At 44.6% G+C, this 20422-nt stretch overlaps 1 protein-coding gene across 3 annotated transcripts; it reads right to left on the reverse strand.

The window, feature by feature from the left end:
• Positions 1-331: 331 nt before the first annotated feature.
• Positions 332-20174, reverse strand: LOC125133434 (zinc finger protein 850-like). 3 transcript variants are annotated; one of them, XM_047791553.1, is made up of 3 exons: positions 19997-20174; positions 16784-16910; positions 332-4360 (listed from the first exon to the last, which is right to left on the reverse strand). In XM_047791553.1, exons 1-3 carry the CDS (start codon positions 20027-20029, stop codon positions 1533-1535), a joined length of 2988 nt encoding a protein of 995 aa, XP_047647509.1. In that variant the 5' UTR covers positions 20030-20174; the 3' UTR covers positions 332-1532. The 3 variants fall into 3 exon arrangements, with proteins under 3 accessions (XP_047647509.1, XP_047647508.1, XP_047647506.1); XM_047791552.1 differs by having other exon boundaries at positions 16784-16913; XM_047791550.1 differs by having other exon boundaries at positions 16784-16913; positions 19871-20174.
• Between the last annotated feature and the right edge of the window lie 248 nt (positions 20175-20422).

Genomic DNA, 20422 nt, shown 5'->3' on the forward strand with positions numbered 1-20422 from the left:
CTTGGATGGTGGGCAGACAGCAGCCATGCCTCAGTGGCAGCAAGTACGGGATGCAAAAAGCGAATTTCCATCTGGAAGAAACAGGAATGGTGTCTGGGTTACAACAGCCACATCCATGGACTACAGATCACCGCCCACCCTTTTTTGGCTGTACTCACAGCACATGGAAGATCCCAAGCCAGCGATCAAATCTTCACCACAGCAGTGACAACAATGGATCCTTAACCTGTTGCTGAGCCACAAAGGCAACTCCCAAATCCCCTTCTGTCATTCTTCCTGCCTGTGCAGTAATGGACTTGAGATGGACATTATAGAGGCTAAAGGAATACACACAACTTTTCAATTATTTTTATTTTCTCGGATGACTTCAGTTACACAAGATATATATGCCTGGAGTGGCTGAGATTTGTGCACAAACTGATCCTCCACATTTTTACAGACATTTGTGGATGCACTTTTAGAAGCAGCACATTGCCATCTTGTTGGCTGCAGGTTCTTCTGCTATTAAACCAGTGTTTCTGTACCAATTGTGGTTTCCCCTGGACCCAATGGTCTTACAGTGACATTAGCCAGGTAATTTGTGGCCATGAAGGAATATAGGTCTCTCACCATGCTGGCATACCTGTGATCTCTCCTTTGAGTAAGGGGAACAACTTGCACTGCTCTCAAAAACATTTTGAGATTGTTACAGTTGCCTGCTTCTCAGGGGTCATCCGTGAGACTCCAAGGTCTCAAATGAAATACAAGTATCCCTGCAGTCTTTCCTAGGAGGCTGTGGGCAGCAATGCAAATTTGGTCAAACCTGGCAAGTTACTGTCTGCCATCATACTGTCCCTCCTCAGACACAATTCTGAGACCCCTAAAAACTGTTATCCCCTTTACACTTGTATAGCACAAATCTGTTTATAAACCACCTGACAGTAAATAGAACATCCAAGATGAAAAAGGACTTAAATGCTTGCACAGCCTTATTGTACAAGCCAAAGCAATCAGCATCAAGCAGTTCTCTGGCTCACAATTTGGAAGCTGGAAAAACTTACTACTGTATCATGTGAGACCAACACATCCCTGAAAAAGGCAATTGTACTCTGCAAGCTGCCAGCCAAGAATCTGTTACTCTGGGCCAACACCAACTCAGGTTCACAGTAAAAGGAGTGAAAGCTGCCCCCCATAAGGGCTCAGGTTACTCCTATATTGGCCAATTCATGGGAAAACAGAAGTCAGCTCCCTGAATGCACTGAGCTGGTGACTTAACCCACTGTGTGGAGCTGCCAGGTGGTAGAGGTGAAATGGTCTTGATCGCAGAGATGGCAGGTGGTAGAGGTGAAACGGTCCTGAGCACAGAGATGGCAGTGACATAAATCTGGGAACAGCCTTGGACAGGTTAGAAAGTGCAAGAGTCATACATGCTTCCCACATAACAAACTTATGGGGAATCTCCCCACTGTGTTGAGATATCCAAGTCAATTTAGACAGATGGTGGCTCAGTTTCCTTTGATACTCTTATATTGAATGAGAAAACCTCTATCTATCTAAGGCACTTCTCTATCATGAACTCGCTGATGTTGAGAAAGAGTAGATTTTCGCATAAAAAGTTTCCCACATTCTCTACACTCATAAGGCTTTTCTCCAGTGTGACCTCTCCGATGCTGACTAAATTGGGAACTATCCCTAAAGGATTTCCCACATTCACTGCACACATAAGGCCTTTCTCCTGTGTGAACTCTCTGATGGTAACGAAGCTTGGAGCTAGAGATAAAAGATTTCCCACACTCTCTGCACTCATAAGGCCTATCTCCTGCATGAACTCTCTGATGATAACGAAGGGTGGAACTAGAGGTAAACGATTTCCCACATTTGCTGCATTCATAAGGCCTTTTCCCTGCATGAACTCTCTGATGGTAAGAGAGAGTGGCACTACTAGTAAAAGATTTCCCACATTCACTGCACACATAAGGTCTTTCTCCTGTGTGAACTCTGTGGTGTCGAATCAGTATAGAGCTATTGGTAAAAGATTTCCCACATTCACTGCACTGATAAGGCTTTTCTCCCCTGTGAACTCTCTGATGATACCCAAGGCCAGAGATAGAGGTAAAAGACTTGCCACATGCACTACACTCATAAGATCGTTCTTTATTATGAATTCTCTGGTGCGTTGAGAGGGAAGATTTTTGGCTGAAAGATTTCCCACATTCACTACACTCATAAGGTCTTTCTCCAGTGTGAGCTCTCCGGTGTTTATTGAATTGTGATCTGTCCTTAAAGGACTTCCCACATTCACTGCACTCATAAGGCCTTTCTCCTGTGTGAACTCTGTGATGATAACGGAGGCTGGCACTAAAAGTAAAAGACTTCCCACATTCACTGCATTCATAAGGCCTTTCTCCTGTATGAACTCTTTGATGATAACGGAGGGTGGAGCTAGAGGTAAAAGATTTCCCACATTCACTGCATTCATAAGGCCTTTTCCCTGCATGAACTCTCTGATGATAACAGAGGGTGGAGCTAGAGGTAAAAGATTTCCCACATTCACTGCACACATAAGGCTTTTCTCCTGTGTGAACTCTCTGGTGTTGAATAAGTGTACACCTATTATTAAAAGACTTCCCACACTCACTACACTGGTAAGGCCTTTCTCCTGTGTGAACTCTCTGGTGTATAATGAGATTATTTCTTCGGATAAAGGATTTCCCACATTCGCTACACTCAAAAGGCCTTTCTCCAGAATGAACTCTCTGATGATAATGAAGGTCAGACCTAGAGATAAAAGATTTCTCACACTCACTGCACTCATAAGGCCTTTCTCCTGTGTGAATCCTCTGATGATAACGGAGGGCAGAGCTAGTGGTAAAAGATCTCCCACATTCACTGCACCCATAAGGCCTTTCTCCAAGGTGACCTCGCTCATGATATTGGAGGGTGGAGCTACAGGAAAAAGACTTCCCGCACTTATTGCACACATAAGGCTTTTCTCCTGTGTGAATTCTCCGGTGTCGAATGAGAGTCCACCTATTGTTAAAAGATTTCCCACACTCAGTGCACTCATAAGGTCTTTCTCCACTGTGAACTCTGTGATGATAACGAAGGCTGGAGCTAAAGGTAAAAGATTTTCCACATTCATTACACTCATAAGGCCTTTCTCCAGAGTGTACTCTTAGGTGTATAATTAGGTTATTTTTTCGGGTAAAAGACTTCCCACATTCACTACACTCATAAGGCCTTTCTCCAGTGTGAACTCTGTGATGATAACGAAGAGCAGTACGAGTAATAAAAGATTTCCCACATTCACTGCACTCATGAGGCCTTTCTCCAGAATGAACTCTCTGATGATAACGAAGGTCAGAGCTAGAGATAAAAGATTTTCCACAATCACTGCATGCATAAGGTCGTTCTCCTGTGTGAGATCTCTGATGATAACCAAGTGCAGACAAAGAAGTAAAAGATTTCACACAGTCACTACACTTATAAGGCCTTTCTCCAGTTTGAACTCTTCTATGTGGAATGAACAGTGGGCTATAGCTAAAAGATTCTGAACATTCACTGCACATGTAACTGTTTTCTCCTTTGCGCCACGTGTGGGAAGAAATGATGACAGATTTGTGACTTAAGGATTTCCCACATTTGCTGCACTTGTACTTCCTTGTCCCAGTATGAATTCTTTGATGTTGACTGAGGGTTGAGCTTCGCCTAAAGGATTTTCCACATTCACCACACACATGAAGCTTTTTTCCAGTGTGGACTCTCTGGTGAACAACAAATGAGGATTTGTATCTGAATGTTTTCCCACATTCACTGCACACAAAACACTGTCTTCCAGTGTGGACACCTTGGTCCTGAACAAGTCTGTGTTCAGGGCTGAGGGCTTTCTTGCACCCTTCCCAGGTGTGATGACTCTTCCTGCTTTGTAAACTTGATGCGCACTGGGTGACTATGTTTGGCTTCTCCACAGCATGAGTGGCCTGTTGCTGCAGATGTCCCATGATGATCGGGAAGTCCTTTTCAAACTCCCTAGAGATAAATGGCTTCTGTGACACATGGAATCTGCTGCTCTTCACAAATGAGGCCTTTCCCACACTGTTTCTGAGGGTTTCCTTTCCCATGTGCTGCTCCTGGTTCTGTTCAAAACTTGCATCAAAATAAAATTGTTTTGCACATGCTCCACACCTCAACAGTTTTTGGTGGTGTTCTGCCTCCTGGGACTCAGCCAAGTGGAAAATGTCTCTCAAGACTGGACCACACATCCCGCAGGGGTGGGTCTTCTGGGAAGACAAAGCTGCCTTGGGTGTCCTGGCCTCTGACGCTCCTAAAGAATCAATCTGTTCAAAAGATGCCTCTGAACCCTCTGCTCCACAGCAGCAACCTGGACAGAAAGAAATGCTGGTCAAGCACATGCTGACTATAGGGAAGGGCAAGCTCATCACAAATGTGCATCTGTCTTATCCAGGTTTGGGTTCTATGGAAGGCTTCTCACAGGAGAGTGGGAATTCCGAGGAAGGAATAGCAGACTGTTGTGCATTCCTGGGCCTCAAGGTCACAGAACAGTGGAGACCTAACCAGGGGAAGGATATGAGATAGGGTGTGTGACACAAGAAATAACGGCAGGGTCTACAACTTATTTCTCTCCCAACAGTTTCCTAAGCGTCTTTTCTGCTGATTTGGGACTGCATAGAAGGGTATACCCAAGCTCATTAAAATTCCACTATAAAAAAAAAAAATTCCACTATGACATATTAGCTGAAACTATTAGCTGAAACAAGATCCTATTGTACAGCACAGAGTACTGTATCCAATATCCCATGATAAACCATAATGGAAAAGAATATGAAAATGAATATATATGTTTGTGTGTACAACCAAGTCACCTTGCTGTATAGTAGACATTAACACAACATTGTAAGTCAACTGTACTTAAATAAAATAATTACCTGCCTTTCAAAACCAATTTAAGGGAATGTGATCATAGCACAACCAATGTTAGCAAGTATTACCTAAAGACAGGTGAGAAAAATGGGTGAGATGTGGAGTCCAGAGAAGTGGAAATTATCCCTGGGCTGGAAGTCACAGTGAGAATGACAAGCAATTGAACTGACGGTCAGCAAAGTGTTAACAGTGGAAAAGGAATGACAGAAATAAGGGAGGGCCACTGGAAATGGCACCAAAACCCTGGCTCAACAAAGATAGGTTCCTGCTATGATCTGAACACAGATCTAACGTTACACTCTCCTCAGCTGCCATTCACAAGGACCAGGTATACTCTGAGCCCAATTTGCCATGGGCTGGAGTCCTCTCCATCCTGGGACATACGTTAAGTCCTAGTTGAGCAACTAAATGGGACATGCAGCACACAAATCCTAAGGGAAAAACAAAAGAGATGAACAGCCTGCACTGTTCCAGAGAAATGAAGCCGACAACAGACCCAGAAAAGAGATCTAGGACAGTGATGTCAGCATAAAAGCAAGGGACACTAGCCTTCACCACCAACAAAAATTGGACCACTAACTACAAACAAAATTGGCCCTAGGAGAGCTTTGGAATCCAATTAAGCTACTGTAGTAACACAGTAGAAATTCAAAAGTAGAAATAATCACACAGAAAGGACTGTTGGAGACATTAATTTAGCAGACACCTGGACATGGAGAGGAAATAAAATGAAGAGCTGGGGCTATGTGAATCAACCAACTGGAGGATGCCATCGCATTCCCTAATGGCCTGCTCTGGTGAGGAACGCAGCAGCAGCCTTTGCTTCAGAGAACCTCAACAGGCTGTGCCACCCCTGCAGAGCCAAGTGTGCAGAGGAGAGGAGGGGAACTGTTTACAGGTGTGGACCCCAGCTGCCTCCTCTGCAGAGGGGTCTGGCAGCTCTTGCCCTAAAGTAAACAGCAGTCATCACCAAGGGGGACCTGCCAGAGAACATGCTGAACTGCTAAGCCCGGCAGTAAGCCACTACCCACCAAGCTAGCTCACATACACACACACAGGTGAAGCTCTTCCCCAGCAAAACCTTATATCAAGATTGGAAGAGGAGTTCCCGTCGTGGCGCAGTGGTTAACGAATCCGACTAGGAACCATGAGGTTGCGGGTTCCATCCCTGCCCTTGCTCAGTGGGTTAACGATCCGGCGTTGCCTTGAGCTGTGGTGTAGGTTGCAGACGCGGCTCGGATCCCGCGTTGCTGTGGCTCTGGCGTAGGCCGGTGGCTACGGCTCCGATTAGACCCCTAGCCTGGGAACCTCCATATGCCGCAGAAGCGGCCCAAAGGAATAGCAAAAAAAAAAAAAAAAAAAAAAAAAGACAAAAAAAAAGATTGGAAGAAATGACTGCTTCGTGAAATGTACTAATATCAGTGCAAGGCTTCAGGAAACACAAACAAATGAAATCAAGGAAATATGACACTCCCAAAGGAACACAATTTATTTGTCAGCCCAAAGAAATGCAGATCTACAAGGTGTTAAAGAATTCATGAGGGAGAAGGGAGTGGGAACTTGTGGTTAATGGATGCAAACTATTGCTCTTGGAATGGACTTACAATGAGATCCTGCTGTACTGCACTAAGAGCTATGTCTAGATACTTACAATGCAGAAGGACAATGTGAGAAAAAATTGTGTATACATGTATGTGTAACTGGGTCTCCATGCTGTACAGTGGGGAAAAATAAATAAAGAAAAAAAAAAAAGAATCCATGATATTTGTTTCAAGGAAGCTCAGTAAGCTCCTAGAAAACAGACCAATGATTCAACAAAATAACAAAAACAATATACAAAAAAATAAGGTTTTAAACCAAAAGACCGAAAGTATGAAGAAGAACCAAACAGAAATTTTGGTGAAGATGACGAATGAAATGAAAAATGCAATAGAGCATCAAACAATGAATATGAAACTGAGGGCAGGTTTTTTGAAATCATCCAGTCAAAAGAAAAAAAAGGCAATACAACTAAAAAGATTAAAGAAAGTCTACATGAATTGTGGGACATCATGAAACAAAACAATATTTGCATTATGGAGGTCCTAGAAGGAGAAGAGAAAGAGGAAGGGGCAAAAGTTTACTTACAGAAATAATGGATGAAAACTTTGCAAATCTGGTAAAAGAAGTGTACATTCAGATACATGATGCTCATAAATCCCCAAATAGAGTCAATCTACAGAGGACTTCATAAAAAACACGAAACTCAAGAGAAAAAGAAAATCCACTCATACAAGGGAATCTTCATAAAGATACAAGTGGTTTTCTCAGCTGAAACACTGAATACTATGAGGGTGAGGTATGTTCTAAATGCTGGTGGGGGGGAACCCTATAAATAAGAATACCAGGAGTTCCCATCGTGGCGCAGTGGTTAACGAATCCGACTAGGAACCATGAGGTTGCGGGTTCAGTCCCTGCGCCTGCTCAGTGGGTTGACGATCCGGCGTTGCCGTGAGCTGTGGTGTAGGTTGCAGATGCGGCTCTGATCCCACGTTGCTGTGGCTCTGGCGTAGGCCGGTGGCTACGGCTCCGATTAGACCCCTAGCCTGGGAACCTCCATAGGCCGCAGAAGCGGCCCAAAGAAATAGCAAAAAGACAAAAAAAAAAAAGAATACCAGCAAAGCTGTCCTTCAGTAATGAAAGAGAAACACTTTCTCAGGCAAGTGGAATCTGAGAAAATTTATGACCACATGACCTATCCTACAAGAAATGACAAAGACTAAAAAGTTCTGGAGTTCCCACTGTGGCTCAGTGGTTAACAAATCTGACTAGGAACCATGAGATTGCAGGTTCGATCCCTAGCCTCGCTCAGTGGGTTAAGGATCCAGCGTTGCCATGAGCTATGGTGTAGGTCGCAGACGCGGCTTGGATCCCAAGTTGCTGTGGCTGTGGTATAGGCCATTGACTACTGCTCCAACTGGACCCCAAGCCTGGGACCCTCCATATGCTGGGGGTGCAGCCCAACAAAAGACAAAAAAAAAAGACTAGAGTTCCTCAAGCTAGAACAAAAAACATGCTAACTAGAATATAAAATACACTGGTAAAGGTAAATATTCAGTCAAATTCGGAATTCTCTAACATGGTAACACTGTGTTAATTATTCAACTATAAAGGCTAAAAGAAAAGAGTATTGGCATTCTCTTGCAGTGCAGCAGGTTGAGGATCCATTATTGTCACTGTGGTGGCTCGGGTTGCTGTGGTGTGGGTTCAATTCCTGGCCCTGGGGTTTCCACACGCTGTGGGCATGGTCAAAACCAACAAAACACAAGAGTGTTTTTTGTTTTTGTCTTTTTTGAGGGTCGCACCTGCGGCACATGGAGGTTCCCAGGCTAGGGGTCTAATTGGAACAGTAGCTGCCAGCCTACACCACAGCCACAGCAACGCCAGATCCAAGCAGCATCTGCAACCTACACCACAGCTCACAGCAACGCTGGATCATTAACCCACTGATTGAGGCCAGGGGTCAAACCCGCAACCTCATGGTTCCTAGTCGGATTCGTTTCCACTGCACCATGACAGGAACTCCAAAACACAAAAGAGTATTAAAAGTAACTATACCCACAATAACTTGTTAATTGTTACATAATGCACAATAAAAAGGCTTTTATGTAAGCCTTAAGGTAACCACAAAGCAAAATCTATAACAGACACACAAAAGACAAGAAGAAAGGAATAAAATTATATCATCACAGAAAATCATCAAATCACAAAGGAAGATAGCAAAAAGAGAAGAAGTTACAAAACAGTCAGATAATAATTAACAAGATGGCAACAGAAGGTCCTAAAATAATTCTCCAATCAAATAACATACACTGGCTGAACAGCAAAGCAAAAACAGAAAAACAAGTCTTAACTATATGCTGCCTAAAGTAGAGTAAGTTCAGCTTTAACACACAGGCTAATTGTGTAAAAACTGAAAGAGCTATTCTACTTAAATGGAAACTGGAAGAGAAGCAGTAAGCTATACTTAACTGAGACAAAATACACTTTAAATCAAAAATACTCACAAGAGACAAAAGTCATTATATAATGATAAAGGAGTTGATTTACCAAGAGGATGTATATATAACTATACATACATACTCACCATACATCAACTATTAAACAAATATGACAAGATCTGAAGGCAGAAAAGACAGCAATATTAACAGAGAAGTTCAGTATCCTCCTTTTTTAATTTATTTTCTGCTTTTTAGGGCCACAGATGTGGCGTATGGAGGTTCCCAGGCTATGGATTGAATAGGAGCTGCAGTTGCTGGCCTACACCACAGACACAGCTACACAGGATCTGAGCCAAATCTGTGACCTACACCACAGCTAACGGCAACGCAGGATCCTTACACACTGAGCAAGGCCAGGGATCGAACCCGTGTCCTCATAGATACTAATTGGGTTCGTTAACCGCTGAGCCACAACAAGAACTCCCCAGTATCATCCTTGCAGCATGGGGTATCTAGACAGAAAGTAGGGGTATATTCAGAGTTCCCATTGTGGCACAGCAGAAACAAATCCAACTATTATCCATGAAGATGTGGATTTGATCCCTGGCCTTGCTCAGTGGGTTAAGGATCAGTCGTTGCCGTGAGCTGTGGTGTAGGTCACAGACACAGCTCAGATCTGGTGTGGCTGTGGCTGGCTGCTGCAGCCCTAACCCAACCCCTAGCCTGGGAACTTTCATATGTCACAGGTGCAGCTGTAAAAAGGAAAAAAAGAAAAAGAAAGTAAAGGTATATTTGAAATAAACAACACTTTAGTCCAAATGGATCTAACAGAAGTATACAGGACATTCCAACCTACAACAGCAGAATGCACTCTTCTCAAGTGCACAAAGCATATTCTCTAGAATAGATCAAAGAATATTCATAAGAGAGAGTTCCCACTTTGGCGAGACAGGATTGGCAGCATCTCTGAAGCACTGGGACAAAAGTTTGATCCCCTGTCTGGCACAGTGGGTTAGAGGATCTGGTGTTGGAAAAGCTTAGGTGTAGATCAAAACTGTAGCTTGGATCTGATCCCTGGCCTGGGAACTCCATATGCCATGGGGTGGTCAAAAGGAAAGGGGAAAAAAAAAAAAGAATATTCATAGGATAGATCATATTATGTCAAACAAGACAACAAATTTCAGAAAACTGAAACCATATCAAGTAACTTTTCCTAACACAAGGGAGAAAATTAGAAATCATCAATGGGGGGAAGCTAAAAACTTTAGAGAGATGTGAACATTAATACATTCCTGACTTTCAAAGGAAAAACCAAAAGGAAAATCAAAACATATCTTGAGACAAAAATGGAGGTAGGACATATAGAATGCAGAGTTCCTTTGTAGTGCAGTGGGTTAAAGATCTAGGGCTGTCACTGCAGCAGCTGAGGATCACTCTGGTGCAGGTTCAATCCCTGAGCCAGGAACTTCCAAATGACACTGGTCTAGTATGTATGTATGAATAAATAAATAAATAAATAAATAAATGGAAAAGAAAAAAGAAACATCTCAAATTAACAACCTAATTTTACCCCTTGAGGAATGAGAGAAAGAATAAAGTTAGCAGAATATAGAATAAAATAAAGATCAGAGCAGAAACAAATGAAATAGAAACTATTAAAAACAATGAAAAGATTAACAACACTAAAAACTGTTTGGGGGGAGGGTTTTAGTTAGTATTTTGTTGTTTTCCTTTCTACATCTATGATTAGGGATACTGGCCTGTACTTTTCTTGCACAGTCCTTGTCTGAATTTGGAGTCAGGTAATATACTGGCCTTCTACAATTAGTTTGGAAATGCTCTTTCCTCTTCAAATTTTTGGAAAACATTAATGCCTTCTAAAACTTAGATTTCACCAATGAAATCTATCTGGTAATGGCCTATTATTGCTGCTGGGAGATTTCTGATTACTGATGTAATTTCCTTACTTGTTATCAGTCTATTCTTTTCTCTTTTTAACTTTTTTTTTTTTTTTTTGGTCTTTTGTTGTTGTTGTTGTTGTTGTTGTTATTTCTTGGGCCGCTCCCGTGGCATATGGAGGTTCCCAGGCTAGGGGTTGAATCGGAGCTGTAGCCACCGGCCTACACTAGAGCCACAGCAACGCGGGATCCGAGCCGCGTCTGCAACCTACACCACAGCTCACGGCAACGCCGGATCGTTAACCCACTGAGCAAGGGCAGGGACCGAACCCACAACCTCATGGTTCCTAGTCGGATTCGTTAACCACTGCGCCACGACGGGAACTCCTCTTTTTAACTTTTTTTTAATGAAAGTTGCAATGTGTATTTCAGGTTCTCTCATGGTCTTTTATTTTTTTGTTTTGTTTTTTCCTTTTTGCCACACAGATAGTATGCAGAAGTAACCTGTGCTACGCATCAGCAACCAGAGCTGCAGCAGTGAGAATGCAGGAACCTCAATCCACTCACTGGCCATCAGAGAACTCCCTAACTTTTAAAAAAAATTTTTTTGACACTCATCAGTATTTGAAAAGAACAATAACAGTGATCATGTGAATTTATCCCTGGGATTCAAGAATGTTCTATTATAAGCAAATCAACAAATGGGCTGCTATCCCACTTTAACAGAATAAAGGTGAAAAATATACATGATTATCTTAACAGATGCAGAAAAAGCATTTGACAAAATTCAGAATACTTCCAAGATAAAATTTCTCAAAAACTTACAAAAAGAAGGAATAGACCTCTATCAAAAAGGTCATATGGGGGGTTCCTGTCGTGGCGCAGTGGTTGATGAGCCCAACTAGGAACCATGAGGTTGCAGGTTCGAGCCCCGCCCTTACTCGGTGGGTTGGGGATCCAGCGTTGCCGTGAGCTGTGCTGTAGGTTGCAGATGTGGTTGGATCCCGCGTTGCTGTGGCTCTGGCGTAGGCCGGTGGCTACAGCTCCGACTGGACCCCTAGCCTGGGAACCTCCATATGCCGCGAGAGCGGCCCAAGAAATGGCAAAAAGACAAAAAAAAAAAAAAAAGAAAAAAAAAGGTCATATATGATAAGCCCATAGCAACCAGCATATCCAACAGTGTAAAGGTAAACATTTTTTTTTTTGTCTTTTTGCTATTTCTTTGGGCCGCTCCCGCAGCATATGGAGGTTCCCAGGCTAGGGGTCGAATCGGAGCTGTAGCCACCGGCCTACACCAGAGCCACAGCAACGTGGGATCCGAGCCGCGTCTGCAACCTACACCACAGCTCACGGCAACGCCGGATCGTTAACCCACTGAGCAAGGGCAGGGACCGAACCCGCAACCTCATGGTTCCTAGTTGGATTCGTTAACCACTGCGCCACGATGGGAACTCCGTAAACATTTTTTTTAACACATTTTTTAAAGTTTTATTGAAGTATAGTTGATTTACAAGGTTGTGATAATTTCTGTTGTACAACAAAAAGGTGAAATCTTACAAGACTGGGAATAAGACAACATTGCTATTCAAAATAGTTCCGGAAAGTAGCTTAGTAGGTTAAGGATCCAGCATTGTCACTGCTGTGACTCTGTCCTTTAATAGCCAAACCAACTGGATCAAGAATATCAAAGTTCGGAGTTCCCGTCGTGGCTCAGTGGTGAACGAATCTGACTAGGAACCATGAGGTTGTGGGTTTGATCCCTGGTCTTGCTCAGTGGTTTGGGGATCTGGCATTGCTGTGAGCTGTGGTGTAGGTCGCAGACTCGGCTCAGACCCTGCATGGCTGTGGCGGTGGCTGTGGCACAGGCCAGCAGCTGTAGCGCTGATTTGACCCCTAGCCTGGGAACGTCCATATGCTGTGGGTGCAAAAAAGCAAATAAAACAAAATACAATAAAAATAAAGTAATAAAGGAGTTCCCGTCGTGGCTCAGTGGTTAACAAATCCAACTAGGAACCATGAGGTTGCGGGTTCAATCCCTGGTCTTGCTCAGTGAGTTAAGGATCCGGTGTTGCCGTGAGCTGTGGTGTAGGTTGCAGACGCGGCTCGGATCCCGAGTTGCTGTGGCTCTGGCATAGGCTGGCGTCTATAGCTCTGATTAGACCCCTAGCCTGGGAACCTCCATATGCCATGGGAGTGGCCCTAGAAAAGTCAAAAAAGACAAAAAATAAAAGTAAAAAATAAAATTTAAAAAAGTAAAAGTAAAATAAAATAAATGGCATTGGGGGAGTTCCCGTTGAGGCATTTAGTGCAATACAATGAAAAGAACCCCAATTTCGGCATTAGGAAACCTGGAGTCCCAACCTAGTTCTGCAACAATGTCGACCATGAACATTTCATTTCATTACATTGAACTGCCGTAACCTGGTGAAAATGAACTTATTTGCATAAAAGAAAAAGGCTCACAGAAACACTTGGGGTTACCAAAGGGGATAGTTTGGGAGTGAGGGGATGAGCTGGGGATCTGCATGTGCACAATGAGGTATGTGGAATGACTGACCAATGAGGACCTGCTGTACCGCAAAGAAATCTACCCAATGTTCTGTGATAATCTATTCGGGGAAACAATCTGAAAGAGAATGGATGTGTGTACACGTATAACTGAATCACTTTATTGTACAGCAGAAATTATCACCACCTTGTAAATCAACTATACTTCAATAAAACTTTTAAAAAAGGAAAAAAATAAAACCTAAAAAAATAAAATAAATAAAAAGTTTTTGTCAATAGGCAAAATCAGGAGCTGCCTTGTGGTACAATGAATTAAGGATCTCGCATTGTCACTGCAGTGGGTTCGATCCCAGCCCAGGAATTTCCACATGCCACATGTGTGTAAAAAAAAGGTGGGGGGAGGGTTAAATCACAGAAACAGAAAGTAAAGTGACAGGAGTTGGGGAATAGTGGAAATGGGGAGATGTTTGTCAAAAGGTACAAATGTTCAGTTATAAGGTTAATACGTTCTGAGGATGTAATATGCACCATGATGTTAACAATGACGTTGTACACTTCAAATTTACTCAGAGGAGTTCCTGTCGTGGTTTCGTGTTTCAGTGGTTTACAAATCCGACTAGAAACCACTGAGTTTTTGGGTTTGATCCCTGGCCTTGCTCAGTGGGTTAAGGATCTGGCGTTGCCATGAGCTGTGGTGTAGGTCGCAGTCACGGCTCGGATCCCGAGTTCCTGTGGCTCTGGCGTAGGCCAGCGGCTATAGCTCTGATTGGACCCCTAGCCTGGGAACCTCCATATGCCGCGGGTGTGGCCCTTAAAGGACAAAATAAATAAATAAATAAATAAATAAATAAATAAATAAATAAATAAAATAAATAAATTTACTGAGAGATCTTAAGCATTCTTACCAAAATAATAATAACAATAACACCAACACTCATAATGATGTAACTTTATGAGGTAATAGGTGTTTAACTCCACTGTGGCAATTACTTCACAATGTATACAGATACCAAGTCATCACTTATAAACATTAACATATACAATTTTATACCTTGACAAGGCTGCAAGAAAAGAAAGAATGGGGAAAAAAGGAAAAGCAGATCTACACAAAAATAAACTCAAAATGGCTTAAAGACTTAAACATAAGACAAGACACCATAAAACTCCTAGAAGAGAATATGGGCAAAACATTCTCTGACATCAACCGTACTAATGTTTTCTTAGGTCTCCCACAGCAACAGAAATAAAAACAAAAATAAACCAATGAGACCTAACCAAACTCACAAGCTTTTGCACAGCGCAAAAAAAAGAAAAACCTACAGAATGGGAGAAAATAGTTTCAAATGATGCAACTACTAAGAGCTTAATCTCTAAAATATACAAACAACTTATACAACTCTGCAACAACAACAACAAAAAAAACAACCCAATTGAAAAATGGGCAGAAGACCTGAACAGACGTTTCTCCAAAGAAGACATATGGACGGCCGACAGGCCAATGAAAAAATGCTCAGCATCGCTATGAAAATCAAAACTAAAGTGAGGAGTTCCTGTCATGGCTCAGTGGTTAACGAATCCAACTAGGAACCATGAGGTTGCGGGTTCGGTCCCTGCCCTTGCTCAGTGGGTTAACGATCCGGCGTTGCCGTGAGCTGTGGTGTAGGCTGCAGACGTGGCTCGGATCCCGAGTTGCTGTGGCTCTGGCGTAGGCTCCAATTCGACCCCTAGCCTGGGAACTTCGATATGCTGTGGGAGCGGCCCAAGAAATAGCAAAAAAAGACAAAAAAAAAAACTAAAGTGAGTTATCACCTCATACCAGTCAGGGTGGCCATCATTAACAAAACAAAAATAATAAATGCTGGAGTAGGTGTGGAGAAAAGGGTACCCTTCTTTACTGTTGGTGGGAATGTAAATTGGTACAACCACTGTGAAAAACAGTACCGAGGTACCTCAGAAAACTAAATATATAACTACCATATGATTCAGCAATCCCATTCCTGGGCACATATCAAGACAAAGCTTTCATTGAAAAAGATACATGCATGAGTTCCTGTTGTGACTCAGTGGTAATGAACCGGACTAGTATCCATGAAGATGCAGATTCAATCCCTGGCCTGCGAATTTCCATGTGCTGCAGGTTTGGCCCTCAAAAGCAAATAAATAAAAACAAAAAATACACGCACTCCTATGTTCACTGCAGCACTATTCACAATAACCAAGACATGCAGACAAGCTAAAGGTCCACTGACAGATGAATGAATTAAGAAGATGCAGTATGTATACACAATGGAATACTACTCAGCCATAACAAAGTACAAAATAATGCCATTTGCAGCAACATGGATGGAACTAGAGACTCTCATACTAAGCGAAATAAGTCAGAAAGAGAAAAACAAATACCATATGATATCACATATCTGGAATCTAATAAATGGCACAATGAACCCATCTACAGAAAAGAAACAAACTCATGGACTTGGAGAACAGACTTGCCAAGGAAGAGGGGGAAGGAGTGGGATGGACTCAAAGTTTGGGGTTAGTAGATGCAAACTATTGCATTTGGAGTGGATAAGCAACGAGATCCTGCTATACAGCACAGGGAACTATATCTAGTCAAGTGTGATGGAACATGATGGATAATATGAGAAAAAGAATATATATATGTGTGTATGTACGACTGGGTCATTCTGCTGTACAGCAGAAACTGACAGAACATTGTAAATCAACTATAACAGAAAAAAATAAAAATCCTACAAAAGAAAAGGAAAGAAAGAAAACAGATCTAAATACTACAAACCCTGCAAAAGGGCCCTGAAAAGTACCTCGTGGTTCAAGTAAGTAATGACCGTGGCAATGCCTGCATGCATGGCACAAGGACATGTCAGCTAAAAGGGATCAAAACCTGGGACACAGGAGTTCCCGTTGTGGCTTAGCAGTTAATGAACCTGACTAACATCCATGAGGACACAAGATCGATCCCTGGCCTCACTCAGTGGGTTAAGGATCTGGAGTAGCCATGAGCTGTGGTGTAGGTCACAGACAAGACTCGGATCCCAAGTTGCCGTGGCTGTGGCGGCTATAGTTCCAATTGGACCCCTAGCCTAGGAACTTCCTCGTGCTGAGGGTGTGGCCGTAAAGAGGCAAAAAACAAAAAACAACAAAAAAAACAACCTGGGACACAGAGATGAGATAGATCTGGACACACCGACCCAGAAAAAAAACAAGTCACATAGAATCTATTAAGCTCACTGCAATATGAGTCGCTTTGAATCCTTTTCCTAACAACCATTCAGGGCAGCAGGTACCAGGGTTGCAGTGGTAAGAAATGGGCAGTGCAAACAATCCAGCCCCATCTACCGCAGCAACTACACAGAAAGTTCGGGAAGCAAGAAGTGCCCACAGTGCACATGTGAGAGCAGAGCACCCTCTGGGGACAGAGCCTTGTCCCAGTCACTGGGACGGCTGTGAGAGTCTTACCCAGGGAGGATATAAGGGCATAGTTGTCCAGCATCACATCGAGGTACAGGCGTCTCTGAGTCTCATCAAGGAGCCTCCATTCTTCCCAAGAGAAGTACACGGCAATGTCCTCAAAGGTCATACTACACTGCTGTGACAGAGACAGAGTCAGCTGTGAACATTCTCTGCAATCCCACAATCCAACTCATCACAAAGCTCTGCCACCCTCATCCTCCTCCAGAGCTCACCACCTCACAGGAATTCCAGGCCTAGGTGCCCCTCATGCTCACCCCATCCTCAGGGTCCCTTTAGTCACTGCATTCAGCTTTTGGCAACATCGGGCAGGACAGTACAGAGATGTCATCCAAGCTCTGGTCCTGGCCTGCAGGGTACCATCCACCCCGTTTCCCACTTCCCTGGGGCTTGTGAAACAGACGGAGGCTTCCCCGCTTCCCCCATCAGTCCCTAGGACCATGCCCTGGGGCCATGAGCCAGCACTTCCTTTAAACGTGCACAGCATTCTGGTAGACTGCACCTCTCTCACATCTTTGGCTCCCACAACTAAGCACTTGGGGAAAGCCAAATGCAGCTTTGAAGGACTCCTTTACTGATCCCTGGTTCGATTTTAGCCGCCCAGAGGCACATGTAATTATAGATGCCGAAAACCCACTTCCACTTCTGTGATGCACTCCCTGTCCCCTCAGCCACAACTGTCTCCTCTCCCCTTAACCTTCCTTGGAAGCCTGGCCCTGACGGTCTCTGGACAAGGCACAGTGACTTTCACAAATGACATCTACCCCAGACCTATCCACCATCAAGACTAAACACCCCAGAACCCACCAAGCGTCACCACAAAATTCCAGTGAAGTTGTACATTCACAGATAAATAAGAGTCCAGGCCTTCTTGTCATTTGATTCAATTATTTCTAGGTCTCTAGAGCCACCACATGTCCACTACTCTCAGGAAAGCCTTTAGCACCTGTCATACCATCTCTTCCATATGGTTACTCTGTGCACGTCTGTCCTTCACCTACATTTGTGTGCTCAGCAAGGCTACTCAGGTGTGGAGCAGGGAAACCACTCATCACGGACCCTCCTCTTTCGGAGCAGTGAACAGCACTGCCAGGATGACCTGCATTCCCCTCCCCCCATGGGACCACAACTCCCTGTTCCGCACCACAGCCCCCTTCCTCCCTAGCTATCTGGACACCCGTCTGCTGTGTCCACTCTCCTTCTCTGAAACACCTCAGACTCTTAACAGGACCAAAACAAAACATCTGATATCCCCAAAGAAAATTAACCTACCATAAACTTCCCCATCCTAGGAGTTCCCATGGTGGCTCAGTGGGGTAAGAACCTGACTAGCATCCATGAGACTGCGGGTTCGATCCCTGGCCTTGTTTAATGGGTTAAGGATCTGGCACTGCTGCCAGCTGCAGCCTAGGTCACAGATGGAGCTCACATCTGGTGCTGCCGTGGCTATGGTGTAGGTCAGCAGCTCCAGCTTTGATTTGAACCCTAGCCTGGGAACTTCCATAATACTGCAGGTAGCCCTAAAAATTAAACAAAACTTTCCCATCCCAGTTGATGGAGATTCTATCCCATCAGCTCCTAACATCAAAAACACTGGGGCCATCTCTGACTCTTCCCTTTCTCTCCCTCATGCACAACATTCAAAAATTTACTTGACCCCATTTTTTTCTTTCTTTAAGGGCCCACCCGCTGCATATGGAGGTTCCCAGGCTACAGGTAGAAAAGGAGTCACAACCACAGCAATGCCAGATCCGAGCTGCATCCGTGATCTACACCAAAGTTTGCAGCAACATCTAATCCTTAACCCACTGAGGATTGAACCTGCATCCTCATGGATACCAGTCAGGTTCTTAACCTGCTGAGCCACAGTGGGAACTCTTTTTTTTTTTTTTTTTTAAATGGACGTTCTCACTCAGGCTAGGGACTGAATGTAGGCCACAGCTGTAGAAATGTCGGATCCTTTAACCCACTGTGCTGGGCCAGGGAACAAACACTTGCCTCTGCAGAGACCTGAACAGCAGCAGTGACAATGCCAGATCCTTAACCCACTGAGCCACCGGAGGAACTCTTCATTTGGATTATTGTAAATTCCCCCTCCTGGGCTCCCTGCCTCCTGTCTTGCTCCCACAGTCTCTTCTCTGCAGCCATGGAACCTACTAACACATGGGTAAGAATAACCTCTTCTCATCCAAACTTCTCATTACCTCCAAAACAAATGCCCAAATTCTGCACAGGCACATTACGGGCCTGATTCTTAACCCTCAGCTCTTTGTTCCTAATAAAAAGAATGGAGACTGGTTGTACCCTGTCTCCACCAGAATCATGATTCCAAGCATTGGCACATGTGGGTATCTCTTCGAGACATAACCTTTCACATGTGTTTACACTGCCTGACAGAAAGAAGAACACCTCCACTGACCCTTGGCCTGCACTCAAGGCCCTGGGCTTGAGGTATCCCAATGGTCACTCCACCCAAAAGGAGGGAAAACGGCAAGGGAAGAGGTTCAAGACACCACAGCCCCAGACAACGTGTGGGTGGTGCAAGGCCACTGAAGGACTGGGACACTCTCCTTGTGTAGATTTCCTACGTGCTTTCCCGCGTTCAGAACCTGTGGAATGGGGAAAGCAACTAAGGCTTGGCTACAGGTAAGGTCAGGCCTCCCCTGTTTCGAAGCCCAGCCCTGAATCCTGGTGGCCTTGGGCTAACCGACTAACCTCCAAGCCTCAGTCTTCGGTGCTGCTTCCTACAGCTCTCTGTGCCGCAGTCCTTTTCACCATTTCAGTTAATTCTTTTTGATCGGCTTTTTGAAAACTTTTGAAACCTAATACAGGTTCTTAAACTCTTCTGTTGCCTACCCTCCACAGCTTCCAGGACCCTCAGAATAAAAGAACCTGTCAGCCAATCCAGGCGTCACTCTACCCCACACGCTGCATTTACTGCAGACATCAGATGGGCCCCAGGTTTCCCGAATCCTCGGGGCTCTGCCCGATCTCCAAGCCTTTGCACCTGCGGCTCCCTCCACCCGTACCCTTTCCCACGCGCCATCACAGACTTGATCAGAAAGAGGGCCTCACCCACGACCGCCTCGCCGTCCCGGACACCGGGGCCTGGACGTCAGGCACGTGAGAAGACGCCCCGCACTCGGGGCTATAGGGTCTGGCGGGGTGAGGGCGGTGAGGGCCCGGAGGACCAGCGTTTACCTGAGGCTTGTCCCTCAGGGCGGCCGCCGCCATCTGACTCTGTGGACAGAGCGGCGGGAGCGGAGGGGGGCGCGGGTACCGGCCTGATGCGGGGCCCTCCAGGCGGCGTCACCGAGCCTGAGGCCCGCCTCTGAGAAGCGGAGACTGCGCCGCCACTCAGACTCCTCGGTCCCGAAACCCGGTGCCGAGAGCCCCGGAGCCAGAAAACACACGAAAGCAATAAAAATGGCCGCCTGGAAGAGGACGCCGGAAGTCCCGCCCCGACGACATGCGCACGCACAAAAATACCTTCATCTGATCTTTCATTGGCTCAACTCGGTGCTTGATCTTCTGGGTAAAGTAGTTCCTAGAGCTCCAGAGAAGACCACCCCCCTCTCCCGCGCACGGGTGTGCTCCATCTTGACTACAAGAGCATCCTCCCTGCAC

The sequence above is a fragment of the Phacochoerus africanus genome, chromosome 8 (genome assembly GCF_016906955.1).
Source record: "Phacochoerus africanus isolate WHEZ1 chromosome 8, ROS_Pafr_v1, whole genome shotgun sequence".
Classification (NCBI taxonomy): Eukaryota; Metazoa; Chordata; class Mammalia; order Artiodactyla; family Suidae; genus Phacochoerus; species Phacochoerus africanus.